The sequence below is a fragment of the Engystomops pustulosus genome, chromosome 2 (genome assembly GCF_040894005.1).
Source record: "Engystomops pustulosus chromosome 2, aEngPut4.maternal, whole genome shotgun sequence".
Lineage (NCBI taxonomy): Eukaryota > Metazoa > Chordata > Amphibia > Anura > Leptodactylidae > Engystomops > Engystomops pustulosus.
In genome coordinates, this window is record NC_092412.1 from 233123157 (window position 1) to 233145427 (window position 22271).

The 22271-nt window shown below is 37.4% G+C and overlaps 1 protein-coding gene across 2 annotated transcripts in view; it reads right to left on the bottom strand.

The window, feature by feature from the left end:
- EPHA3 (EPH receptor A3) overlaps positions 1–22271 on the bottom strand; it is a 285857-nt gene that overhangs the window by 186481 nt on the left and 77105 nt on the right. For both annotated transcript variants that reach the window (XM_072138525.1, XM_072138524.1), the window contains exon 3: positions 649–1309. In XM_072138525.1, the coding sequence (XP_071994626.1) occupies positions 649–1309 (661 nt within the window). The remainder of the gene's footprint in view (positions 1–648; positions 1310–22271) is intronic.

A 22271-nucleotide genomic window follows, 5' to 3' on the forward strand; every position in this document is an offset into this window, starting at 1 on the left:
TCTATCTATCTATCTATCTTCTATTTATATCTATGGTGTCTATCTAGTCCAAAGCCTTTTTTATACAATATATTAATAAATAACTTTTAAATACAAGAATGTCTCTGTGATCAAATGGGTTGGCCTTGAGAGATTTTATTGCTCATATTGCATGTCCTTAGGTGTGTTTTATAGAAGATGTTAACACTTTAGTCAAAAGACTAAATAAAAAGGACCCAAAAACCCATACAGATACTAGACACCCACTTGAAAGCAAAATGAGCTGGGTATAAGTTACACAGTAGTTATACAGTAGCTCCCAACCCTCTGAATCCCAGTGAACCATTGAATCATTCATTGCAATGCTTGTTTTGTAGAAAACCGCGGCCTCGAGTAGCCACCCAAACTGCCCATACAAGATTCCAGTACTGGTGACTATGAGTTCTGGTCACCGTCTTTTCACTTCAATCAAAGCAATATGATACCATCAAGGGGCATGCCTCTACATTCACATATACAATTACCAGCATGACCATGGAGAATGAAAGGCACAACTCTACTAAATTTAAAAAAATGATAGTCTAGGGAAAGATCTCCATTTTCTATTTGAGATCCATCAGTCAATATTTACAGCACATTTACGAATTGTATAAAGTAACTCATTATTACCTTGACAAGCAAAACCTCTCTCTTCATAGCCAGGGTTGCAAAGACACTTGCCGATGGGTACAAGCCATTCTCCTTCAGTGCTGCAGTACATTTTGGGTGGATCTTCTTCTTTGGAATGGTTGACACAAGAACCTCTCACCTCCACCAGAGAATGGGAGTCCATAGGTACAGTGTCAGGAAACATGGCTAAATTCTTCACAGTGAAAGGACACTTTTTAAAATATACCCGAACGGATACTAAGGCAACACAGGCACCAACATCCTGAAATGCCAGATAAAATCCTTTCTTACTGATAGGGCCCACTTCCCGAACCTCAGTGTTCAGTTTCAGAATACGATCTCCAAGGTCCATCTGGGTGAAGCTTTCGTCAGCTGCAATTGTGTCAATCTTTGTAAACTGATGCTCCCTAAATTTAACCCCATGATCCTCATCTGACTCCAGGTAATAAAGGTTAAAAGTTTCTTTACATGTTCCCAGAACAAGTGGGATGCTGTTGCAGTCTCGTAATGTGAACTTTAGCTCAACATAAATCTTTTGAGCTGCGTTGCGGGGAATCCAGTTTGTCCTAAGCCAGTTGTTTTGATTGTGGTCCATAACATTGCAAACCTGATAGGTTCTTATTGGAGTGTAATGTTCATCAACTCCACTAATTTCTTCCCACTGAAAGAAAAAAAGATAGGAAAAATAAACTTTTGGATTTTGTAAAACTTTACAAATAAAAACAACTATTTGTGGGATGTCAAGGTTTTTTTATGTTTATGGCATATCCTCAATGTTGGTCATCAACTGCAGATTACTGGATGTCTATCAGATTTTTTGGTACTTTATGCTAAAATTTAATTTAATGAACGATAAGCTGTTGTAGACCTGCAAAACAGTTCAACATGGACATAACTTTCTGCTTCTCTAATATATTTTGGTTCTGAAGGATACCAGCTCTGTGGAGCATGTTTTCGATTACCTAGTTGGATGCATCTTACCATAATATTATCTGACTATATGCATTGCGTAGGTACATATTGAAAACCCGTGCTTTGGAACCCCATCTATTTATCAGAATGGATGGAAATTTTGACTATAGTTTTAGCTCCCTCTATGGTGAATAAGGAGTTTCCATGTATTACATATTAGATATGAGTCATATTACATTGACTCATTTCAAAATCCATGTATGTCCAGTAGAAATGAGCAAACCTATTAGTTAATCGTAGATTTGGTAAGAATCTGGCATTTATCAGGCACCGATTCAAATGCAAACTTTACCCATTCGCTTCAACCTAATGTTTAGAATTAGTGGCTATCTAATACTGTCATTCATTCTAGAGCTAAAAGATTGAGAATGGGTTAGGAAATTTAAAAAAAAATATAGAAAAATATAGAAAAATAAGATAGGAGCTTTTAAGAAAAATCAGTGTATTAGAGAACATGTAGGAGTTATATAATAATTTCCAGGACAATGTGAAAAATATTGGATTAGATCAATTTGATTTTGGACCCAAACTGAATTTTTAGAAAAATTTGTTGCAGTTTGTATTTATCAAATCTTGGATAATTCATTAAACTCTAATGCCCAGCATGCAGTGCTACATTTCACTTGAAGCAGCCACTTTAAAGGGAACCTGTCAAAGGACACATGGAGGAGATGTTTCCCAAGGGTGGGGGGGGGGACTGCTCCTTTCCAGCCACTCCCAGGGGACGAGTGCCTAGTCAGACAGCACATGGTAGTGAAAGGTGCTATATAACATATCTTTTTTTTCTGTAAAATCTATTTTTTATACAAGAACACATTGCCAGTGTATGTACTATGCTCTGTGGGGACTGGGGGAGTGCTAAGAAATGGTCTCCTGGTGACAGGTTCCCTTTAAAGTAAGATACAGTAGTTTATTAATCATTTCTTCTGGAGCATTCACCACTAGGGTTAAACAGAGAATTATGATCATCAGTTAAAATGGTTACAAAAACAATTTGATAGAGAAGGAATTTTTTTTAATACAAAAGAAAGTTTTTAAGTTCAATGATGATTATCTCGTAGGATGACAGCATGATATGGACATTGTTCTATCTGGATATCACTCGTCTGGGGCGAGGATGCGTGATCTCCAACACTCATCGTTCCACACGTGGTATGAGCTGGACTCCATCTCTTCATGATTTGGACATTGACTTTGAATATATGATGTATATTATTTTACAAAAATTGTTATCAATGGCCACCCCTACCTATATTAAAATAAGTTGAGTTAATTTAATCTATGGGCAGTATATAGAATTCATAAAGTATTTATATTACTAAATATAGGAAAGTATTGTATTTTGTATTTCCATAAATTCATGGACAATTAAGCTTTCTAAAAAAATGAAAAATGCTAAACCAAAGGGGAAATCCTTCTCAGCTGTATCTTCCTGTGTAGCAGAGCCTTCTCTATTACATTAGGATACAAAGTCCCATTGAGACGCACCATTCTTTACGGTTTCCATGATTAATCATTGGGTTTGACCTTGTCAAATAGGAAAGAAAAATACAATATGGTTTCTTAGACGAAGGCACTGGGTCCCCATGAGCTCGGGGACTAATGTTGATGTGACATGTATGCTGCTTTTAGGCTAAAACACAATGTGATGTAAGATGTGATGTTATTTAACTTAAGTCGAGGCAAGTATTGCAGCCTTGATGTGTTTTTCAATGTTACTGCGGAACTTCTATTGGATCGAAACTGAAAGAAGGTCTATTAAATAAATTTTAAAAATAATTGATCTGTCCAATATATAAGCTATATAATAGAATAGGACATCAATGTCTGATAAATGGGGGCCCATCACTAAGCCAGCACACTATTAACTCTTTGGCCCCACATAGAAACACAGTTCAGAGGCAGAAATATTTGGCTCTCTGCACTGTGTAGTGGCCAGAAGCTGTAACTGCAGCCTTGGTTACTGTTCACTTCTATGGCAGCCACCTTTGCAGTTACGACTTCCAGCCACTATACAGAGTACAGAGGCAACTGCTTATGTGTCCTGTGTTTATTCTGTGTGGTGTAACCAACCTTTATCAGATAGGACATCAATGTAAACCCCTTTAAAACATTGCATTTCCCCAACCTATATTCTCTTATTCCATTTTACAAAATTTTTTTTACATTTCTCAGAATTTCTCAAAAATACAGCCAAGGTGAAGGTTTGCCGTTCACAACTAGGTTGCAGAATTCATTGATTGCAACTTATAGAAACATGCATGGTGCCAGGGCAAAATAGCACCTTTCTTTTTTCTTCTGGGCTTGTTCACACCTCAATGAATAGAAGATACTTTGCATGTATGTTAACAAACATAGCACCAATCACACCACAGAGCTGTAGAATCTTTACACTGAATTTCTAATTTTTGAATGTTATAACCTTTTTTAAACTACAATGAAGTGTTAAGAATTATTGCTATTCAAAAAGGAAAGTACAAGTAGTATTTTTTACTTTTACCTTGCTTGGGCACATGTAATAATGGAGAACACCTCCTGCACTGGAGGACTACTCTCTTCTATGATCATTTTATTGTGAATGTGAAGTGATTAATTTTACTTGTAGCAGCGATGAATGGCTGGTAACATATCTCGCTGGCAACAACAGTTGACTGTAAAAGGTAAGTGAAGCTAGAAATGCAGTGATTGGTCAGATATCGTAATAATTTATTGAGAAGTTTTCTAAGGAAGACAACTGTTCAAAGACTAGGACGGAATGTTTGCATTTCCATTTGTTAGTTTTATGTCCAAAAAACATCTTTGAGATACATTTTTAAAACATTTCTAATTTGATCTTAAAACTTTTCAAAACTAGTAGGGAAATTCATTGTGGTTAAGTGATAATTTGGTGTTGATAGAGTTGTTCTCCAAATTTATCCATTCTAAAGGAAACATTTGAAGCAAATTTAAATGAGAAGCTACACTTACTCATAACAGGTTTGTATTTTATTTGTCTTTAGTACAACCTAAAGAAGAACCAAATTTACAATTTACAAATTTTTGACTAAGGCATAAACCAAGCTGATTCTCATGCATGTCAAGAATTAGCATTTATGTGCTCTTTTTTTTTTTTTACAAATCCATTTACTGAGTGAATCAGTCCACGGAAACAATAGCATCCTCCACAAAAAAATAGTGCAAACACATTATATTGCAGACCACAAACAGCCGAAACTGGGGTTAAGACTAAGATTAAGGGTAACTTTTTGCCTGAAACGCTTCAACAGCTCATTCTCAAGTTGGTCATGAACATGTTTTAATGCATATAAATAAAGATATGAATTTTTAACCACAAGTGCCAGTAACCTTTGACATTCCTACGATCCAAGGGTATTTCCCTTCCTGTTGAATGGTAGGACATGCATGGATAATTTATTTCTTGTAAAAAGCGGGTGAGCCGTACCACCATTTTTCCTAGGATCATCACTCTCCGATCACAGATGTAACCAGTGGGGGTGATCTTTGTGTTCAGGTTTCAACCCAAACCTGGAAGGGAGAACTCATCCCGACTCACCAGTTCTGAAAATCTGGCATCACTAAGTATTGAGAATTCAAGTTCGAAGATATCTATGTTGTCAGTCATAAGTCTTACATACCACAATAGAAAAGATGAGATTTGTATTGTTCAGGGGTCTATATTTCAGGTGCCTCATTAAACCCACTACTGGGTGGTATAGTACCCTTGCTCTGCCTACCTACCCCTCTTCTTTGCACTCTTAGTTGATGATTCCCTAGTCATAAAATTGTTTCCTTAGAACAATTACTTAAAAGTGAAGGAAGAAAGTGGAGGTCAGATGCCGGGACTGTTCCCTGCCCACCCACACATTTATTTTGAGGAGTAATTGTCAGTACATATGTCTTTATACTTGTATTTTAGTCACCTATTTAGTGTTTTCAGTGCTTTTTGAGGACTAGCGATGGACTTCTTTTAGCAAGTCCTAATATTTAACCTCCAATAGATTGGTAACATATTCCAAGCACAACGACCATTCTTATTCCCGCATATAAAAAAACGTGCTGCAAGGAAGAAATGTTTTCACAAACTACAAGTTTCCACTAGACTCTGACTATTGTCTTCTATTCACAGTAGTGGAAAGTACAAATACTGGGGAGCTGAATAGAGATGGAAACACCAGCAGCTGGCTTTGTTCAAGATGGCAGCTTTCCAAATCCCAAACGTCTTATTTGTATACAGTGATATCTTGCCAGCTGTTTAATATTCCTAGCTAATAAATGTAATCGAGAGGAATATACAAGGATAAGTTGGAGGATTTCTTTAAAGTACGTCCTCAGAAGGGATTCATTTTTGCTAATGCATGCATTAAAAAATAAAAGCTACAGCGAGTGGTAAATACGTGCTGTAAATTATGTGCTCCTTTGCAGAGCATTTGTGGGTAGAGGATAAGGAAAGAGCTGGGATTTAAGAAGGCTGGCACAAAACGCAATGGAAATAATCTATTTGCCTTTTTTTACACAAAATACAAAAATACAGTGTTTAAAATAAAATCATTTTAGAATATTTTCCCTTTTTATCATGTAAACTGGTGTCAGTGAACCTCAATTTTATAGTTAGGTAAAAATCTCATTAGACATTTACAGCACATTTTATGAATAGTGTGGAGTGACTATTTTATGTAATCGTCTCAATATACCAGCTTTTTTTAAGATAAAACTAGATGCCCATGTTCAACTGAGCCAACTTTATGCTAAATATGTTATTTCTCAAAGGGCCTGAAGGGTCAATCATGTATGGATAAAAAGTTCTGGCCCCAACAAAAACAACTTTTTGATAGAGCTTCAAACCTTGTTGGGAATAATAAAGGGGGCACAGAATCATTACAGTACTTAAAGAGGTATTCCCACAAGGCAAGATTCTTAATATACTCAGGATAACAAAATAACACATTCTCTAATTCACTGTTATTAACAAATATAAAGCATTTCACAGATATAATTCCAAGCTGTCTCTATCAGTCTTGTTGTTTACCATTATGGTTGTCCCTGGATCTGACCATAAATCTTCTGACTAAGGTCGAACAATTCCCTCAAGCTTATCTTGCATTGCAGGAGAAGAGGAAAGGGGGGAGGGAGAGAGCAAACTAAAGAAACAGGCACTTCCTGGTTTAGCCGTGCTTCTAGCAGTGTGGTAAGGACACAGTTGCAGCTACTCTACAAACAAGATAAGCTCTGGATCCCAGGGGAGGGGGTGACATAGCACTGCTAAATATGGTTCATTAATTAGATGAGGCAGAAGAGCTCAGTGTATTATTGTGTCCTACAGCCATCTCTGCTAAATGAAAGTGTAGATAAAGCTGTACCCTGATAATCTCGTCACATTGTCAGCTCAAAGCATTGCATAGCACTAGAGGGATCATGAAGTGTCTGCTTAAAGAGTCCCTGCCGACACACTGGAAATTTACAATGACCATTACCGAGTTATAGGAGCTAAAACAGCAATAAAACTGAGTAAACTTATAAAGTTTGGGGAAAAAATGATCTTTATTGTGTAAACATCACTAGGGGATAAAAATATTAAACTTTCTTTCATGGGAAAAACCCTTAAACAGTATATAGGCAACAAATATACAAATAAAGTAATGTGTCCAATCTTTATCAATATGGAACATATCTTCATTGACAGGTGATTACTTCTAACCTTTGAAATTTTTGTATAAAAAAGGTTTATCATTAATAAGCTCCTGAGGAGCCCTTAATCATTAAAAACGGTACCACCCAACTATTTTATGTGTATAAAGATGTGCTGACTTTTCCCCAAAACATAATGGGGGTCATTTACTAAGGACCCGATTCGCGTTTTCCCGAAGTGTTACCCGAATATTTCTTATTTGCACCGATTTACCCTGAATTTCCCTGGGATTTTGGCGCACGCGATCGGATTGTGGCGCATCGGCGCCGGCATGCACGCGGCGGAAATTGGGGGGCGTGGCCGAACGAAAACCTGACGGATTTGGAAAAACCACCGCATTTTAAAAAAAAAATGTGTCGCGAAAATTGCACTTACCTTTACTCAGCCCGGCTCGGTGTATTCCAGTGCGTTCCGATGCTCTTCAGGGCAGCAGCGCCACCTGGTGGACGTCGGAGGAACTACCTTAATAAATCCGGGCCGGACCCGAAACCACCGCGCCACTGGATCGCGAATGGGCCGGGTAAGTAAATCTGCCCCAATGTTTAAATCTTGACCGAGTAAATTTTTTTTTTTTGCAAGTACAGGCGGTCCCCAGGTTACATACAAGATGGGTTCCATAGGTTTGTTCTTAAGTTGAATTTGTATGTAAGTCGAAACTGTATACTTTCTAATTGTAGATCCAGACAAAAAATGTTTTGCCCCAGTGACATTTGGAGTTTCAAGGTTTTTTGCTGTAATGGGACCAAGGATTATCAACAAAGCTTCATTACAGACACCTTACAGCTGATCATTGCAGTCTGGGACTATGGTAAAGATTCCAGAGAGCTTTACCAGAAGTCACAGGGGGCAGAGGGGTCCGTCTGTAACTAGGGGTTGTCTGTAAGTCGGCTTTCCTTAAGTAGGGGACCACCTGTAGTGTTTACCAGACCCGGACCTGACCCCAAACTTCATTAAAAGGTCAGGGCTTAGTTCCCCTCAACCCCTCCGTCGTAAACGCCTATGATGAGTTCTGACACCAATCATGGGAGTTAACTCACTAAAGATAAGGCTTTTACTAAAGATAAGGCATTGCCAGTCTAATGGTGTCTCAATATCCTCACCCTATTAAACTTACATACATATTTAGAAGAACATGAGAGAAGTTAGAGAAATATCACAGCACTCTCAACATATACAGCTACAAATCTCCTGAAAAAGAGTATCTTTCTTGTTACAGTGTGAGAAATCAGGACCGCTCATATTCAGCAGAAACAAAACCATGCTCAATACAAAGGTCAAATTTTAGGGACCACTTTCTTTATACACAACCTGTAAGGGTGCAGCAGGTGAGGTTGCATTCGGGCTCCGTAGACTAAAGGAGATTAAGGGTGTTTCTTACCAATGAAGAGACCAGCTCTTTTAATTATAAAAACATAGGAGACCAGCTTAAAGTTGCACCTTCTGTGTAAGTAAAAACTACTGTAATTACGATGAATATGGTTGCCACCAGCCAATAATTTCTTCTTAATAAAATAATAATTAAAATAAATCAATCCTATGGTATCTAAATAAAGAAAAGAGAAACTGCAACAGTTCTATAGGAAGAACACAATTAATTACAACCTTGCCAAATCCTGCACGCTTGATAATTAAAACCTCAGAAACGTGTCATAAAATGACATAACTTCTGAATTTTCATAGCTAAAGGCACCTGCCAAAATCCACAAGATATATGCAAAAGTGTGAAAAACTTTTCTCTACATTGGTCTCACATTTCTTGTGTCTTATGCAAATGTTTCTGCTTAATTCACCACAACAACTCTATAGGACCCACACGTCCTAGCACTGGTGCAAAAGGAGGCTATGAATATGTGTGATTTCTGAGAATATGAAAGTGTTTATCCATCAAATGGGAATATCTGTAGAATTATTAGGTTCTAAGGGGAAGCTGATGTAGGTTCACCCAATCCCCAAGACGTGAGACCTAGATGCAATGATAGGTGCAATTTATAGACTATGGACCACAGCTCAGTCCTATGGCACTGGGATAATGTCCACACTGGAATCATATTCATTTTCATTCTATAATCCTTGGAACAGAAAATATTATTTGTGGATTTTTTAAATGTTCCCTTTGGCACCACTATGTATATTATGGATTTTTCTCCATTAACTGACTACTACTTGGCCAACTGGAGATGCCATAGACCTCCACAAACAATGCTTAGAGAAAGGTAATGGGAAAGAGTCATAAAAACTGATGTAAAATAAATGTTTTCTGCTTTACATTAGTTAAGACGTAATTGTTACAAATGTATCAATATAATGAAGTGCCAACCGGTGGACGGATATTTATAAGAACACCTCATGATCTAGAATTGACACATTGCCTCCGATCATCCATAAGATGAGGAGAAGTTAAGATCCATCTGACAGGAGAAGGTAATAACAGTGATTATCTCATGACAGAGGCATGTGTCAAGAATTGGGTTATGAGTAGAGATGAGCGAGCACTAAAATGCTCGGGTGCTCGTTACTCGAGCCGAACATTTCCCGATGCTCGAGTGCTCGTTTCGAGTAACGAGCCCCATTGAAATCAATGGGAGACCCGAGCATTTTTCAGTAAAATTACAAACTGAACGAGCACAGTGAAAGAACACAGTGCAGAACAGATTGCAGATGTTCGGGAACATCTGCGATCTGTTCCGGAGACACGCGTGCAGAACGGTGTTCTCCACAATAGTATTTGAAGAACAATATGTGTAGAGAACAACTTGCTGATGTTGCCAAACATCTGCAATGTGTTCTTCACACATATTGTTCTTCAAATACTATTGAGGAGAACACCGTTCTGCATGCGTGTCTCCGGAACAGATCGCAGATGTTCCCGAACATCTGCAATCTATTCTGCACTGTGTTCTTTCACTGTTTTCTTCAATTAAACAATTAAATTAAATGTTTTAATTGTATCTTTTTACTGTTATTCCCTTTTTTTTTTTTTAATTAAATGCTCGTTATCGAGCAGGGCAAATACTCGTCCGAGCAACGAGCCGGTCCGAGTATGCTAATACTCGACCGAGCATCAAGCTCGGACGAGTATACTCGCTCATCACTAGTTATGAGGCATTGTGTGGAAAATGAGATCTTGAAGTTGAAGAGGACACATGTAAGGATCTGATTTGACAAGGATCTGAAATCAGATTGTCAAGTCTAGATGACTTGGTCATAGTATCTCCAAAATGGTCTTGTGTGGGATCTTTCCAGAATCTATCAATCTTTAACAAAGTGAGGGAAAACAGGTAACCAGGAAGAAGTTCATGGAAGCCAATCTTTTTTATACATTTTGGGAATTCGTTTAGATACCTTCCGGGGAACATTGATTGATCAGAGCTATCTTGGCAATTATTTCAACAATATTTAGCTGGTCAGTGTATAACTAATAGTAGACTATAATTTATGCAGAAAGAAATATAAATCTAGAAGTCACCCAAAAATTAGAGTGCACATGGCATGAAAAATTTAGAGCACTTCCTTGCACAATATGGCAATGTATTAAGGTTTTATTCTCGCAATAAATTATCCATATGAAATGGACCCTTCAAAATTTTTAATAGGAAAAGACCTGCATGGTATAGTTGGTGCTCGGGAACAACAGGAACATCATATGCTACTGCAACCCATACGTTAGGTCACACCATGTGCATGCAGGATTAGTAGAAGTATGATTACATTTAGCATGTTGTATTTCTAAAAATACTTCTCGTTATATAGAACCCATTTGCAATATCTCATCGGTAATGTTGATTTTAATAGCACTAGAAGTAGCTGGCATTATTACATGCCAGGTGCTGTTAAGTGGAGTCTTCCCAAGTTTAATTGAAAAGCTCTTAAAAATTAATAGGTGCAATATAAACATTATGTTTATGGTAATATTAATAAAACATGCACACTTCCAACAAGTATGCTACATAAATAAGTCAATCTGTTCAATGATGTGATTCAGAGTCTCACATTTGGTGATATTTAATCTCTACCATATGTGCCAAACGTACTCCGCGCTTAACGGTTTCATCTCTAACCAATAACTTTATGACTCAGTAGTAGTAAAATCTATCGAGCTATAACTAGGAGGTCATGATTCTTCTTCCCTTGTACTCCTGGTGTTCTGCTATGACATTGATTTGATCCTTTGCATTAAGTGTTAGAAATTGTAATTACAAATACTCCAAGAGCCGACAGCTTTGCTAGTGATGAGATTAAGCTGCCACATGCGTCTGATAACCATAAATTAACACCTTACTGAAAGCACAGCTTGGGAGATTGTGAAAAAATAATATGAAGCGTTATTTAGTATGCAAGAAAATGCAAAGCCAGGGAGGAAGTTTGATGGTGTTTCTCACAACATTCCTCAGGATCTAATTATTTGGTGGGACACTGGTCTCCAATTAAATGAAGGACTCTATGGTGTCTTTATGACATGAGGCTACGGTGGCTTCATGACGTAGACTTTATAAATATCTTTGGAGAAGAAGAAGAAGCATAGTGATAGATGCCTAAATTAAGGAAACTTAATTACGTTGTCAGTCATCTTCAGAGTCTGGGCAAGGGCACCTCGTGAAAATACATGACTCAGTGCATTTCGAGGGAGCATGAAATCAATCTTGTACAAATGTGTGAATCACTATGGTGAGTCCTCTTTGATGATTCAGCCTGACATTGAATGTTGTTTCTATGGATTCTCCATTGACACGAAAGCAAAGGACAAACAGATCCATCATACTTGTATAATCTGCCATAAGATTTTTTTGTGGAAAACGATGCAATGACATATATTCTTATGATTGGCATAAAAATATGTGAACGTTTATTGTTGGGTTCAGTAATATCCATTCTATGGAGACAGGGTATTTAAAGACTTTTTGTCTTTTAGCCCTGAATGTCTAAGAAGAGACAATACTTTTACTTAAACAGTAAAAAGGTAAGTTATATAATCTATAACTCCACTTGAATCCAACATCACTTTCATAAGAAAGTATTTTTTAATATGAACTTGGGTAATGTAATGCATTTATTCAATCTAGATAAAAAGACGATAAAACGGGAACGGCACCATCCATTCATATGTTACACAATAACAAAATACCAATAAAATATAGCAATACATCTCATCTTCAAGATATCCCCTTATGAGTATGAATGATATCTCTCAACATTTTTATTAAAATCTGAAGTTTTTATTTTTATCATCTACAAGATTAATATTTTCACAGGAAAAAGTGGACATTTCCTAAGACATTCATACAAACCATCGTGGTCTAGAGCAATCTGAACACCACAGAATCAATAGTGTCTATAATTTGTAATACTGGTGTAAATGTTGTTTTCACAGATTCATATTATGCCTTTTCTTAATAGACCCATCACAGGGTCACAGTTTTGTAATAAAGGCTCACAGATCAGTCTATTCAGTATATACAATGTACTTCATATTTCCATCAATTTTGATGTAAGTTTGAAGAAAATAGCTCTTTGCTAAAAGCGATTAAACAATATAAACCAGAACTTAGGAGATTGCTGCTCTAAAGGAGAACATTAATCAGTCCAGTGCTGCTAATACAACTGGTTTAGGCAATCATCTATAATGGAACGTAAAAATATACAATTCTTTTGATAGTATATGTTGGCCATATACTCAACACTAGAGGCAGATGCCTATCTTCCATGAGAAAGGACATGTGCACCTATTCATGTACTGTATCTCTAAGATTTGCCATTGGGGAGTCAGGAAATCTATACTTTGAGTGGCCACACAGCCCCACCAAAGTCATTGGGTTCAGTCAACATTATTCAAATCGAAATGACGATCTTACTGTAAATCACACTAGGGCTAATTTACTAAGGGTCCGCGGACCGCGATTCTGTTGAGTTTCCTGAATATTTCCTTTTTGCGCCGAACTGCCCCAAGTTTTTGGCGCACGCGATTGGATTGCATGCGACAGAAATCTGGTGTGCCGTCGGACAACCTGACTGATTCGGAACAAGCGCTGAATTTAAAAAAGAAATTCTGTCGCAAAATCAACACTCAAATGCACCAGGAAGAAGAAGGTGAACTCCGGCAGACCTCAGCGGGGAAGCAACACATGCAGGAAATTGGACGCACGACCTTAGTGAATCGTGGCAGACCGGAATCCACGTCCGACAACACACAGCAGGGATCGCAATGGGATGGGTAAGTAAATGTGCCCCAGTATCTCTACACTATCTTCTATCTTGGACCCTTAGCTGTTACTTACCAAATACTCTAACTCTACTAATTACTAAGTCTTCATTAATATGAAACAAGTGTGTATTTTAAGTCATGTAAGAGAAATTTGAATATTACTGAATTTGGGCCTATCGGTGGATACTTTGGTAGGCCAGTCCAACACTGTTGGTTTTGCCATTGTGCTGGAATATGGTGCACCTACAGTACATTTACAATAGTGTTGTCCTTAAGGAGTAATACACCCTCTCTGAAGCAGAGAGAGGTACAGTAAGTCTATGGTCACCACATAACTTATGGTCTTATAAAAATCAGTCAGCTTAAGACTTTCCCCCATATAATCCTTTTCTGTAAGTTACAAGTCTTCTTTTACCTAATTCATGTGCCCAGATTTTGTGCTATTATAGCACAGCGCGTGACTGGTGCAGCGTGCTGGAAAATGTAGTTCAAGAACGGTCGACAGCAGGAACAGGTTCTGTATTCATTATGTGCAAGGAGGTGCTTCACCTCGGCTTCCCAGTGAATGCACACAAGCCGCTTCCAATAGTAGATGAATTCCACTATTTATAAACCCTCTTACAAACAACATCAACTTCATTTAACACAGCAGCGCGCCACCCACACAGCGCCAAGCAACTGTTTAGTGACAGCTAAAATATTCGAAGACGGTTCAGTGATTGTCTAAGCGATTGAGAGAATAGTGCTGAACACAATGTATCTTTCGGGCTCCAGCTACACAGAGGTTGTTAGAAAACTTTGCATTGTGTGACATTACTTCATGTCTTGTGTTTTAGTGTGAAATGTTTAGCATTGAAAATCCGGAGGCTGAAATACTTCAAAACAACACAATAAAACAGAGAGGAGAGACAAGCAGTAATTGAATGCTCCATTCTGCGGAAATCCATTGTGATTAGAATGTGGGGGATGTAGCCATCAATCTTAGAGCAAAGTATTACAGGAACACTCCAGTCAAAGCTAATTCAATGAATAATGCATGATGCAGGGCTTGAGGGGAGGAGCATGACTCATTTTCAATGTATTCCTAGAACCTAGAGTCATGCTCCTCCCTTCAGACCCTGCACAGAATATAATTAAATCAATCAGCTGTGACTGGAGAGTTCCTTTAAGAGAGAAAGGAGACATAGAGAATGTGGATCTAATATATTGATTAGGAAGCATCTAGATATCAGGATCCTTTCTTAAAGTGGTTTTCCAGCAAAATGTAACTTTTAACTTTGCTTCAGTTCCCCATTTGCCCAGCCAGTCCCCTTTCTTAAGGCCAGCCGGGATGTATCGGTGAAGTATCATAGAAGCAAAAACGATGCTGATAAGTAGTAATGTCATTGTTACTACTTCCGTGACCACCATGGCCATAAGTCATCATAGGGCTATCCTGTGGGAAAGGGGAATCAGAGTAGGATAAGATTATTATTATATTTTTTTCACCCTGGCTCAACGACCAAAAGCTGGAAAACCCCTTCAACAAATGTGACTAAGTAGCAGAGCATGTGATTTAGAATGACATGCCGTGTCTATAGCTCTACAAAAGACTACAAATAAAGCCTACTACGTCATCAACACTTCTAGAGTCATGCATTCACTATGTCATCTGGCTGTCTAGATTCTGGATAGCATAGGAAAGTTGTGGACTCCAGTCACACTGTTTAAGTTACAAAGAATTTTTTTAAAACGTGACGTTTCGGTCAGACAATTGACCTTCATCAGACTCGGTTTGCATATGAAATATCGGTGTGTAGTTTGCTTGTAGCAATGATAGCGCTGCCGTGTGGGAGTAGCGGTCTATGCCGCTTAATGGAGATCCTGGAGACTGCATAGTTTATGGATAAGCTTTCCTATAGAATCACAGTATCGGCCATCAACTGTAAAAGGATAACTAGACACTATGAAAGTTCTGCCACATATTCAATTCTGAAATGAAATCTGCTTAATTTTGTTACAGAAACAAAAATTGTGAATGTTTTTCCTGAGTTTTCCCACATGGATTTGAAAGTGAATTAGTAACCGTGCACATATTAATGAGGATTCTGTGTGGAAACTATGGGAGGTTACCACATGTGGGATAACCCCAATAACGTAGATAATTTGTATGCTGTTCTACAACATATCAAAGACCCTCAGATCTGGGTCTTTTCATGTGAATAATATTAGGAGTATCGGTAAGAACCAAATGAGTGCAATTGACTTTGACACTTGCTTGTTCCCCTTTTCTCTTGGATTCTCTTGTTGGTGTTGGATGAACATCTCTATTATTTACATGATGACAAGACTGATGGGTCTAACACTTTTGCACGGTTTATTATAGTATTTTCTTGTAGCAGAAGAGACCTTAAAGGGGTTCTTCCATCTGAAAGTGGTGTAGCCTATCACTAGCAACAGCAGTCACATGTCCAGGAATGGTAACGTATCAGCATTGACATCACCGTTCTTGCACATGTGACTACGCATGCCAGTGATAGGCTAGAGTCACCATGGCAGTCTCTTACAGTTTATAGCGCTTTTATCCATCAGTTAAGTTTTCTGGCACAGGTATAGTCCTTAAAGGTGTTGTACCAAGTTTTACTGTTGACTAATATCCACAGTAGTTGAAGCGCCATTGATCAGCATCAGGTTGACCATGTATTCTACTACTGCATTCAATACTATGGGACCATTGGAAATTGCCAAGCATGGTGATCAACTATGCGCTCTCCATTGGAAAACAAGCTCTCTATTGATTCCGGCGCTCTCTATTGGAAAATAAGCTCTGTGCTTGTCAATTTCCGACTCTCATAGAATTAATTAAAGGGGTGGGCGGCATTGTTCAACCTACCGCTTCAATTAAGCACAGAGAATGGGACCTCCAATCTTGTGAACTGTGGTGGTCTGATACCCAGATCGGTGGGGACCCCAGCAGGTAGACCTCCACCGGTCACATTGTTATCCCTTATCCTGTGAAAAGGGGATAGCAATGAAATTTGTACAACTTCTTCTAAATGACTACTTGGACCTAAATTTTAATAAAAGTAACACTTATCATCTGATCTTATAAAAGAGATTTTACATTTGGTTTCCCCAATCTAAGATTCAAGCCAAGATCTCAAACTGGGACCCCACTAAGTGCATATTAGAAGGAACTGTCTTTTTAATTTCGTCCAATTTAATAAAGTATATGTAACCTGATGATCTAATATCATGATCACGTACTGGGAAACCACTAACAAACCTTCCAGATACGAAACATGAGATATAGAGTGAGTCAATTTGTCAATGGAGGGGCTAGATTATCTGTCCATGTGTCCATAGCTCTATTATAGAAGCTGTTCCATATCCCTATTGAGAGCTGTGGAATCTCGGCATTATGCTCATTATCCCCGCAGCTGTTTTCACTCTTAGTTTCAGGTGTCAGAGAACGGGTGTGGACAACCCCTTCCCCCATGAAGTGTAGGGAGGGGAATATGTAATTAATGAAAACTCTGCTAAATATGGAGATGTCATTTAAGCTCGGCTTACCCTATAACTCTACCAGTAATGCCTCAGTACAGGAGACAATGAAAAGGATGGGATTTATCAGAATCTTTATAATATAATTCTTGTCTTTATTGTCTTACAGGTTGTTTATCACAAATATGCGGCTTTACTCCTGACCTGACAAATCGACTGCTTGTTATGAGTTGGAAAGAAGCCATCATTTTTAATATTTTTGGCAAATGAATAGATTTGTGCATCTCTGTGAAGCTTCCTGATACACCATTACCTCTGTTATGAACTGGGCAGGTGAAAAATGTTATTTTCAATATCGGAATAAACCAACCAACAACATTGGTTTTAACCTAAAAATATATTCTAAAAACTCTCCTGGACACTGCTTTAGTATATGTAGTATTCATGTGTAGCTATTGTACTCTTATAGAGGAGTCCACATGGAGAACACTGCTGAATATTAATTAATTAATTAGTTAACATTTCATTGGTATTTTAGTCTATATTTCTGCTTTCGTTTTTCTTAGGGGATATACAGTGTCATATAAATTACACATTACTGATCTATGGGCACATTTACCAGGATACTAGATACAGCAATTGCATAGGAGCCCCATTATTTCTTAGCCACTTTAAACTTAGATGAAATGGTCACTATCTTGTGTGTTATCCATTCTCCGAAACATTGCTTTATGCATTTTTTGGTCTATTACATCATTATATGTTTTTGTTCCCCCTGTGATCATAGTACATGGTATGTTTTCTCATGTACATTACTTTTATATGATATCATGATGTTTATTATTCCTGTACTGTGACATCGCTGTGTGAATTACCTCTTAACTGTGACAATGGTATGTGTATTATACTCTACTTTGACATAACTGTGTGTATAATCCCTGTACTTTGACATAACTGTGTGTATAATCCCTGTACTGTGACATCTCTGTGTGTGTTATCCTTGTACTGTGACATCACTGTGTGTATTATCCTTGTACTGTAACATCACTGTGTGTATTATCCCTGTACTGTGACATCTCTGTGTGTGTTATCCTTATACTGTGACATCACTGTGCGTATTATCCCTGTACTGTGACATCACTGTGTGTATTATTCCTGCACTGTGACATCACTGTGTGTATTATCCTTGTACTGTAACATCACTGTGTGTATTATCTCTGTACTGTGACATCACTGTGTGTATTATCCCTGTACTGTGACATCACTGTGTGTATTATCCCTGTACTGTGACATCTCTGTGTGTGTTATCCCTGTACTGTGACATCACTGTGTGTATTATCCCTCTACTTTGACATAACTGTGTGTATAATCCCTGTACTGTGACATCACTGTGTGTATTATCCCTGTACTGTGACATCCACTGTGTGTATTACCTCTGTACTGTGACATCTCTGTGTGTGTTATCCTTGTACTGTGACATCACTGTGTGTATTATCTCTGTACTGTGACATCACTGTGTGTATTATCCCTGTACTGTGACATCACTGTGTGTATTATCCCTGTACTGTGACATCTCTGTGTGTGTTATCCCTGTACTGTGACATCACTGTGTGTATTATCCCTCTACTTTGACATAACTGTGTGTATAATCCCTGTACTGTGACATCACTGTGTGTATTATCCCTGTACTGTGACATCTCTGTGTGTGTTATCCCTGTACTGTGACATCACTGTATGTATTACCTCTGTACTGTGACATTACTATGTGTATTATCCCTGTACTGTGACATCACTGTGTGTATTGTCCCTGTACTGTGACATCACTGTGTGTATTATCTCTGTACTGTGACATCACTGTGTGTATTATCCCTGCACTGACCTCAGTGTGAGTATTATTTCTGTACTGTGACATCACTGTGTGTATTATTCTGATCCCACTATTAGGATTTATGTTAGATTTGATCCGCATTGCACAGTTTGGTATTAAGCCCCATGATAAAAAGTATTTATAATGTCAGTGTTTGTCTTTATATACATCCCCTCTTTGGTTCATGAGTTATACCAGATATTTCAGCTCAGTGAGCAGAGCTGCATTATATGACACAGTCCAGGAACATGAGGAAACAAATACAAACAGCAAATCAAACATTTGTATTTATCGAACCAGATACCCAATAAAACACTTCCCTGTATGGCACATTCCATATATCACGTTTCTAATGAAGAAGCTTCAACATAGATATGTATATATATATTGTGGAATAAACTTTTCTATTGACTCTCTCGAACATTGATCTCTGGATGTGGCTATGTTTATGTATTATGATGATGTTAGGTTAAACTTTATGTTAGGTCACGCACCAGGACTCTGCGGTGTAAATATAGACTCCTTTGTGTGTGGTCACAGAATATCACTACTACCCAAATGTCCAAGACGTAAACAGTAGTATGCTACATTAACAATACGTCCTTGTATGGGATAAACACAATACTAAAGTGGTTGCACCTTGTAGTAAAGTTCTGCCATGTAAGAATGCTAAAATTAATATTAGAGAGACTCTATATTAGAGAGTATTATCTAGATTAGAGAGTCTTCCGCATTGATGTTACTCGGGAATAGAAGTAGACGACAAAATTAAGACCATCTTGAAGACAAGGCTCTGGGGCACTTCCTTAAGTGTCATTTAAACTCAGTGCTGACATGTCCAAATGTGCGTGATGACAATGACCGCGAATGATGGAGTAACCGTGGCCCGAACACTTAAAAAGGCTGGAAGGAATGTTTATATAGCGATGGCAGCTCTGTAAATCCCCCTCCTGGTATGTTTATACAGTCAGAAAGATTACAACAAATCAGATTACATGAGGTTTTAGAGCCAACGCGGCTAAACTCTTTCTATTGTCATATAAACAATTGTGTTACATCACATCTTACTTCCCACCGGTTATGGAATCATCCAGACTCATTTGTTAGTAGTAAAAAATTTTATCAGAAAAAGAACACAAATTTGCAAATCTTTAATTTAATCAGTAGTAATAGCAAAGGTTTAACTAGGAGAGGCAGGGCCTCGTAGTAGACTTCTGAATGGGGTCCCCTTCCCCTATAAAAAAATTTACATATTTGTATACTCACACATTTATACACTCATAAATACACACATTTATTTACTTATATACATACAGCAAGCACACACCACATACACATACAGCATAAACATACATACAGTATATACACACCACATATACATGCATCATATACACAACACATATATACACACATACATACAGCATATACACATCACATATACATACAGCATATAAGCACATATACATACAGTATATACACAACATATATACATACAGTGTATACACACCACATACACATACAGAATAAACATACATACAGTATATACACACTGCATATACATACATCATATGCACAACACATATACATACAGCATATACACACATACATACAGTATATAAACACCACATATACATACAGCATATACGCACATACAGTGTATACACACCATATATACATACAGTGTATACACACCACATACACATACAGCATAAACATACATACATCATAGACACAACACATATACATATATCATATACACACCACATATATATACATCATATACAAACATACATACAGAATATAAACACCACATATACATACAGCATATAAACACCACATATACATACAGCATATAAGCACATACATACAGTATATACACACCATATATACATACAGTGTATACACACCACATACACATACAGCATATAAACACCACATACACATACAGCATAAACATACATACAGTATATACACACCGCATATACATACATCATAGACACACCACATATACATACAGCATATACACACATACATACAGTATATAAACACCACATATACATACAGCATAAAAGCACATACATACAGTATATACACACCATATATACATACAGTGTATACACACTTCATATTCATACATCATAAACATACATACAGTATATACACACCCCATACACATACAGCATATATACACCACATATACATACATCATACACACACCACATATATATTGCACTGAAACACCTACTGATCAGCAAGTTAGGCTGTATCCTGTGGATATGGCCTAACTTTTCTTTGTGGGAAAACCCCTTTAAATACATGTGCAAGCAGTTTGCACCTAAAAGAACATACAAAGTGCAACAGAAAACTGGAGCATGGCCCTAAGTTAATGTGCCCCATAGTATTTGTTGTTTGTTTTTTTTTGATTACTTTCACTTTAGTTGGAATCTTATGAGTAAAAGACAAAGAGAAAGCATTTTAAGATTTTAAACCTCTGGGGAAGTAACTATATTTCATGATGACATATATAGAGAATATAGGATCCTGCAATCTTGTAAGGATACTGTAATACTCTACAGAATTAATGTAATGTTGTCTCAACTTTCCCCTGTGTCATTAATAATATTCAGATCCATCTCTTTATTAATGTTGGTGGTGGGGGATTCATCCAAAGCATTGCTTATTCAATACTATACCCCTCTGCGGAATACAAAAAGGGAAGAAAAATAGAATTTTGACTTCAGGCAAAGACTTTCCAGGAATCCAATTTATACTTTAGATTTGAAAAGCTATACTGTACATGGTAGTGAAATAACAGAGCCGGGGAGATGCTGCATCTCAGATTCTCTTTTATAAATACAGTTCTAAAAATCAGGCCTGTCACTCACAAAGTCAATTTTAAGGCTTCATGCCGAAAACAAAACAAAACTAATATCATCAAACAATTTAGGAGGAAAGTTTCCCTGTAGGTGCAATAAAAAGTTTACTGAAAATTTATTTACACCGGCACAAAGATATCTTCACAATCAAAATGTAAAACACAAAAGACGTGCCAACACATCAAACTTTTTCCAAATAAAAACAATGTTTAACTTTTCTATATGTTATTCAAATATTGAAATCTTTGACTTTCTATATAATAAATTGATTTAGTGTTATAGATCAATATTGAGCTTTGGATGTTTTTTTACAAAACACCCAAAAATTCTGCTCTGGCCAAAACATATGGGTTCCCCAATGCTAAAGTAGGTTGTTGTCTATACTTGAAGTAGCATGTAATGCAAAATTTAAAAAAATTGTGTGAATGTACATTTTTCAAAATTTTGGGCCACATGTATCACTCGTTTTTTCTGTTGTTTTTGCGCCTTTTCATTCAGGTGCACCTTTTTTGCGCCATTTTTGCGATTAAACGCCAAACT